The sequence below is a fragment of the Eurypyga helias genome, unplaced genomic scaffold (assembly GCF_000690775.1).
Source record: "Eurypyga helias isolate BGI_N326 unplaced genomic scaffold, ASM69077v1 scaffold169, whole genome shotgun sequence".
NCBI lineage: Eukaryota > Metazoa > Chordata > Aves > Eurypygiformes > Eurypygidae > Eurypyga > Eurypyga helias.
Genome location: NW_010273697.1, coordinates 1,222 through 8,922, shown reverse-complemented (window position 1 = coordinate 8,922; position 7,701 = coordinate 1,222). Strand labels below are relative to the sequence as shown.

The 7,701-nt window shown below is 38.6% G+C and overlaps 1 protein-coding gene across 1 annotated transcript in view; it reads left to right on the top strand.

The window, feature by feature from the left end:
• LOC104515537 (dmX-like protein 1) overlaps window positions 1–5,174 on the top strand; it is a gene marked incomplete at its 5' end in the record, with an annotated part of 17,719 nt that extends 12,545 nt beyond the window's left edge. Inside the window, 7 exons of the mRNA XM_010159547.1 lie at window positions 104–164; window positions 711–838; window positions 1,011–1,103; window positions 1,553–1,644; window positions 2,547–2,599; window positions 4,339–4,556; window positions 4,950–5,174. Coding sequence (XP_010157849.1) covers window positions 104–164; window positions 711–838; window positions 1,011–1,103; window positions 1,553–1,644; window positions 2,547–2,599; window positions 4,339–4,556; window positions 4,950–5,174 — 870 coding nt within the window. The remainder of the gene's footprint in view (window positions 1–103; window positions 165–710; window positions 839–1,010; window positions 1,104–1,552; window positions 1,645–2,546; window positions 2,600–4,338; window positions 4,557–4,949) is intronic.
• Between the last annotated feature and the right edge of the window lie 2,527 nt (window positions 5,175–7,701).

Below are 7,701 nucleotides of genomic sequence, written 5' to 3'. Positions count from 1 at the left end.
TCTGATAGGAAACAACTCTCTGCAATCACTAATTATTCTAGTTCAGTAACTTTCTGTTCAGTAGTATGTTTAATTATTTTGTATTATTTTGTATGTTGAACAGATGCTCAAAAAGGCTATTAACAACGTCAGAAGAATGGCTTCTCATCCAACATTACCTTATTGTAAGTTCAGTTTTGTTAAAGTTATTTAAAGATTGTATATTTACTTATTTGCCCCTTTTCTTAGTATGCGGCTATTTTGTACTAGCCCAGGAATCTGATATATCTTTTAAAAGTTACTTATAAATGCTGTTTAACTGAAACCATTTTTCATTTAAAAAAATACTGGGGGATATAGAATAGCTGTTAGAAACACTGATTTTTTTTTTTAATAGCAAAAAGTACTGTATTTCTGTTTTATTTGTGACTTGGATGAAAGGTAGTAGGAAAAAGATACATCATCGTCTCCAAGCGAAGAACTTCCTATTTCAGTACCATCTGAATACAGTTCTTAACTGAATGAGTACATACAGTTCAATAAGGTTTGAAAAGCATGTGCTTAAGTTTCAGTGGCACCCACTGCTGTCACAGTGTGCCAGGTACTACAGCACATATTGTGGCACCAGTGATTTTGAGGATGTTGTGAGACTTCTTACAATTTTGGAAGTTAACTTCCTGCTCAACTGCTACACCACCCGTGCAAACTCGTATAAATATCTTCTGTTGCAGACCTGACAGGTGCTCAGGATGGTAGTGTAAGAATGTTTGAATGGGGTCACGCACAGCAAATCACATGTTTTCGCTCTGGCGGCAACTCCAGGGTAACTCGAATGAGGTTCAATTATCAAGGAAATAAGGTAACTGACAGAATGCTTCTGCACTCACCCTCTTCTCTTCCCCACCCCCAGATATAGTTGTAATTTAGCAGAAACATCACGTTCTTCCAACCTAAGGTAGCCTCTCTGAATGTGGATAGTTCCTCTGTAATACATACATACCTATTTACAATTAATACATCTTTTTTTCCAGTTTGGAATTGTCGATGCTGATGGATATATAAGTTTATATCAAACAAATTGGAAATGTTGCCCACTTACTGGAACGTCACCTAAACCATATTTGGTAAGCTGAAAACTGCATTTGCTTCCATAAACTTGTGTTGTGCTCTCTTACTTCCTTCCCCTTAGAGCAGTAAGGAGAGGGCAGGGATTGGGCTAGCATTAGCCTAGACTTAACAGTGTATTGTTGCCATCTGGGGATCCTTGTGACTGACTAGTTCTTAAATCCTAATCGTACTTACTGTGTTGGAGGGTAGAAAAAGCAATGCTAGATCTGAAATAACTTTAATGTTCTTTGAGACTTGTCGATAACAGTTAATTGTTAATTAATTGTCAATAACAGAGGACTGGGAAGTATAGTTCTGTGAAAAATTGAGTGTCAGAAGGCATACCTTTATATCCTGCATTCTTTAAATTGTTTTTGAAACAGCCTACCTTCTCGAGAAAGTTCTTCATGCTTACACAAAATCTGTTTCTTTTTTAACTAATAATCTCTAAACTGCAAATTTTCAGACATGGCAGTGTCATAACAAACCAGCCAATGACTTTGTTTTCATCAGTTCATCATCTTTGATAGCCACAGCAGGATTGTCTTCCGACAACAGGTAAGAACTGCTGTGATAATGCATAAAAAAAAAATGCATAAAAAGAGGTGCTGTGTTTTCTCTCCTCCTCCCCTTGTTTAAGAGCAACATGCCCACTTCTGCCCTCTTTCCTTCTTTGTGGGTCAGGGGAAGAAGCGATGTTTGCAGCTCCATTCCATGTGCCTATTAAAGGAGGTTCCATAGCACAAATCCTCTGTTCGTGTTCCATGTGAGGAGGGGAAGTGAAGAGAGAGGTGCTGGTCCCTTCCCCGCGGTATCCAGTGGCAGGACCTGTGGGAATGGTTCAAAGCTGTGTCGGGGCGGGATCAGACGTGACGTGAGGCAGCATTTCTTTACCAGGAGGGGGTGTCAAACGCTGGCACAGGCTTCCTTACAGAGGTGGTCAGTGCCCCAAGCCTGTCAGCGTGCAAGAGGCATTTGGGTGGTGCCCTTAACATGCTTTAACTTGCGGTCCACCCTGACGGGGTCAGGCTGTTGGACTGGATGATCCGTGTAGGTCCCTTCCATCTTGAACTGTTTTGTTCTATGCTATTTGTATGATTCCATCGTAAATTATTTTTACAGATGTAGGGATTGGTACATAGCTCTTCATTTCACACTTACTTTCTTAAGTTTTGATGAAAAACTAACAAAAACTGCTAACCTTCAGGTGAGTTCAGCTACAACAGGTTGTGATCTCAGTATGAAACCTTTTTGAGAATAACCAGCTGCAGAATGATTGTGTAGAGGGAATGTTCTTTGTAGTGCAACGATGAAAGTAGTTTGGGGTCTGCTCAAAAGTAACCATTGAAAGTCTGTTTATAGTGCTTTTATGCCTGAAACAATCTTTTTAAGGTTCAGGTGACTTTTCAAAGTACTTTTAGAATACTTGTGGCTGAATTAAAACGCATTTTTTTCTACAGAAATATTTGTCTTTGGGATACTTTGGTTTCACCTACAAATAGCTTGGTGCATGGTAAGTAAAATACAGCCAGTAAAACATTTGATCACAGTAAAAAATAGATGTGTGTGTCTGTCCTTATGGAACAGTTACTGTGGGAAGTGATTTTAATATTAGCAATAAGGCACCTTTCACTGTCCTGTGTGAGTGCACCAGCAGGCATATAAAAACAGATTCTTGAGACATCATTTAGTGCTATATGTAAATGATTGGTTTCATGGACAAGAGCACATCTTGTATGTTTGCTCCGCAAGTGTAACCCCTGACTGCCAGACGTCTGTGACTTCTGTTCCTTTTTAAAAGTCTCTGAGCAACTCCTGCTGGTAGTGACTAGCACGTTGAGAAGACAATAGCTGTACCATGGTCAAAACTGCACGTTTAATACAGTTATGAGATGCAGATGTGCAGGGTGTGCATCCACAGCCTTCGGTTCAGAGTTCCTCTGGCTGTGTCTTCACTCGTAAGTCAGAGAGGCCCCACTGAAAACTTATCAGTTAAGTGTTAGACCAAATAATGGTGCTATAAATTGGCCATTTGCAGATACATTATCTGTTTGAAGAATATGAGAAGACACGCTTTTTATAGACTGTTAGGTATTTAATTGCCTCGGTGAGAATCCTGTCCTTAGAGAAGCCATGACTATGAAGCGGTTCTCTGAAGGTTGTATAGGAATAAACACACCACATTTTCCAGAAAATATTCACTGATTTTTTTTATCAATATGTTGAACAAGCAGATGCACACGTAAGATCTTAGATAGTCATTTGCAGAGTTGAACTAAAGGATTAATTGCTATATTTGAATAGTAGTGCATTTTTGCTTTCAAAGATTATCCAGTTCTATGGCACTTTTATTTATGTGACGCTGAATACTGTGGGATGTTGAAATGCTTTCTGTGTCTCTGCACGTATAGATATCAACATACAAAATATTACCAAAATGCTTTAGGAGCATTATTCCTGTAAGTATGCTTTTTCAGGTGTGATAAATATTTACCAGCATTCCATTAACGTTATTACTAATATTTTTTTGCAGTAGAAAAGAAACACGTTGCAGTGTATTTCAGTGTCAAATACAGAATTAGGCTCACAGAGAGCACTGTGAAATCCTTGTAATTGCAGTGTGCAAATAGTGCTTAAGTATGTGTGAGACACGTGGAATTTCTAAGGATAAATTTAGAGAACCCTTTCAGGTACAGCTACTACATGCCACCTGTGGGGATTCGTGGAGTCTCGTGTCAGAAGTGCTGAGCTATGTTCTGGTAATTGTAATCTGCATTCACTTCCTCCACTCATTTGAGAGAAGTAACATATCCAAAGAAATATGAAAAGCAGCAAGTTAGAAGTAAAATAGCCAGTGGAAACTTACAAGATATTTGGGCAAGTAATTTAGGAGGACAATTGTTATGGGAAGCACATGCCTTAAAATGACAAGCATCAGAGATTAAAAGAATCTGTTTCTGGTCAAGGCTTAATAGTTTATGGTTAGATAGGGATAGGAAAAAAAGGATTTTTTTTTTTTTAATACAGATTTTAACTGCATAATTAGAGTGTGCTACAGCTTCAGGATATCTGATATGAACCTGGGCTTACATGTATATTGTACTGCAATAAAAGGACTGGTTGTGATCCATTGGATTGGAGCATCACGGTTGCTACTGAACCATTAGAGGTCGATGGAAAATTAAAGTTAGTACTGTGTAATTGAAGTCAGTACTGTGTGTTTATTTCAATTACTTTGGTTTTGGCTTTCAGCTTTCATCTGTCATGATAGTGGAGCAACTGTGCTGGCATATGCTCCGAAACATCAGCTGTTAATATCGGGAGGCAGAAAAGGCTTCACCTGTATCATTGATCTTCGCCAAAAACAGCAGCAACAGTTACTCCAGAGTCACGATTCTCCAGTCAAGGCAGTTGCTGTTGATCCTACAGAAGAGTATTTTGTCACAGGATCTGCTGAAGGCAACATAAAGGTATTAATGAGAGGGAGGGAGCAGACATGGAGAAAGTGAGGTGTAAATTCAAACAGAACCTTGCGTAGATGTGGAATAATCAGTGTTAAGTTCTGCCTTTGTTCTCAACCCTGACCTTCACATGTACTAATTTAATTATGAAATGTTAGTCATCCGTGCAGTCCTCCTTTTAGTCTGTCTTACCTTAGTCCCCACATATATTCCTTATTATAGAAAATGGGTATTAATATTCTGTAACTGTGTCATTCCATACTGCTACATATCTTTTGTTTCACAGTTGGTGTCAGGAAAATGACTGCAGAACGTAATCCGGTTTCTCCATGGCTCATTACTGGTGAATTTGAAGACTGGTAACTATTGCTATGAGAGATTGATGTTTTGATGCTTTTTCAGGTGTGGAGTCTGTCTACGTTCAGCCTTCTTCACACTTTCATCAACGAGCACGCTCGACAGTCTCTCTTCCGAAACATTGGGACAGGAGTCATGCAAATTGAGACAGGACCAGCAAATCACATATTCTCCTGTGGTGCTGATGGAACAGTCAAGATGAGAATTTTGCCCGATAGATTCAGCCCTTTAAATGATGTGTTAAGAAATGATGTGAAATTTATGATCTAAGATTTTTCGCAGAACAACGTATAACATTCCCCTTCTGCCATCCCTGAAAACATTTTTCGTGGAACTAGCCAACAAAGCAAATACACAATGATAGCTTGTGCCACAGAGATGATGCCCCACCCCCCACCCCCCCCATATTTATTACCTGGAGCTTTTAGTCCCTTATGCACTGATGCCTTAAAAATTAACAAGGTCCTTCAGATATTGATTGTTGCCTAAAATAAAAGCTATACCTGACACTGAATTATAGGCGTAGAATATCACTAGGAAGATGCTGAAGTGCTTTACTCTTCCTGTTGAGGTAGCTGCACTCCCACTGGAGTGTTCCATCTGGGCGTATCCAACACCTGCCCGCCTTCTGACAGCAGGTGCGTCCAGAGGGAAACCTTCCATAACGTTACACTTCACTGTGGCCACCATAACTGTTTCTCTTCTCAGCTTGCTCAGTCGGCTGACCGTAAAAATTTGTTCCTGTGTGTGGAAGAGAAGCAAAGCCTGTGTGAGTAGAAACTCCTGGCCGTGCAAGCGTTCACCTAACGAGCCACTGTCTGTCTGCACTCCTGGAATCCAGGCTGTTTACCTCTCTAACTTGCCTGATCCTCCTTCCTCTGATGTAGGGTGTAAGAAACTGAAGGATGTTCTGTAACGTGTCTTCTGTTCTGTAGCTTGAATCACTGCCATCGGGATGGCAGGCTTACCTTTTAAAAAGAAATATATTTTTGCCCCTGAACACTCCCTTCACAAAAATATGTAAATACGAATGGATATCTTCCTACTAAAATAGTCAATATTATGTGTGAAGCTTTAGTCTTGATCAAAAAGATACAGGAAGATTCTGCTTTAGGGAATGGCACTAGAATTTCTTCAAAGACTATTTATTTACATGTCTGTAGAGGAAAAAGAAAAAACAAACCTAATTTATTTTTACATTTTTTTCCAGTAAGACTTTTATTTAGCCCAAAGATACTCAGTTCATTCTTAGCACTTACGTTCTTGTTTGTCTGCTTTTCCTGAGTACTTTAAAAAAGGAAGAAGGAAAAGAGAGTTAAACAGCAAAGTACTTTGATACTGTCAGCCGTTGTGCTGTGCGTTTATATCTGGTGTGAGATGAAAGGAAGAAAATTGAAAAGGATAGGTGGATTTTTTTGCCAAAATACTAAACTGTGTAACTTAAATGTTTGACCAAATTATTAATGCACAAAGCCTTTACTTTTTTTTTTTTGTCAGCTAAAAACTCTTTCTGTAAGTGTTTTGGTTTACTTTTCCTGACTTGAGAGCTTGACAAGGTTTTATTTGTAAATTAGATGTGAGGCTGGATTACTTGAATGCCAATGGTGTACTTTTTGCTAAAAGATATTTTGTGAAATATAGCACCAAGATATTAACTGTAAAATAAACTTGTCAAATTAGGAACTATGGGGATAAATAAAGCATAGCAGAAATGAAGGGCTTGTAAAACAAACTTTGTAACATTCTCAGGATGCTTTTATCTTAAGAATATAAAATTGTTTAAAAAGATTTTGTAAATGTATTAAGGTAATTTTAAATGTATGTTTCGCAAGTTGCAGTGCAAACACTATGAAGGTTTTTATGCACATAACCTGAATTTTCAAATTGTGCAATAAAAAGAATGTGAATATTTTGCCATGAAGAAACACGTGACAGCGTTTCAAACTGGCACAGCTGTTCAGTGATTCAGTTGTAATTGTTCTTCCGCAGCACTTATAGGTTGAAACGAAAACTGATACCAAAACAGTGTAAGTACAGTGATGGACCAGAAAAGTGACTGACCAAAAGTGACACCACCTTACAAAACAGACTTGCCCAGTGCGTATGTCATATCTGCTCAGTGGCCGTTTCCAATATTCCTTGTTCTTACGAAAGAAGGAAAACAATGGACTTAACAGTAGCACACTCCTTCTGAATCAACTGAAACCCTGACTTGGTAGCTGCTTACAAACATTAGTTTTATGCACCCACTGAACTTAACAAAGTTACATTCAGAAAATGCAAATGTGCAAAAATCATGGCAACATTATGTAACGATGTCCTTGATGTTTTGTCCTTTAATATTTATATCTTGTTAGCTTTAATATTTCAAGTTCCGTTTATTGTACTGGTAATCCCAAAAAGCTGTCTTACCGTCTGCGAAACGAGCAGATTTTATATGTAATTTGCCAAGACATACAATGTTGTCATTTTTCTGAGTAGAGCCGCACTATGAATAATCCTGGCAAACTGATGCTTATACCAGAAAAGTACTGACTATGAGCAGGCGTTTTCGATAATGTTTGTAGTGACCATAAGCTACTCTCAAAACCAAATTATGTAAAATCACAGTGTACTTGCCACACCTTCATAATCTTCCCAATAAATCCTGCAGAAACTCAACCTTCTAGAATTCCACGTTGCTGCTGCTTCATTTACGAACCAGTTGTTTGCCTGTCTGTGTTCATTGGTGTTTAATTAACAGCTGTTGTAAGTCACGTGAGTGGTAGCTTTCTTGTAACGGTGCAATCAAAATGAG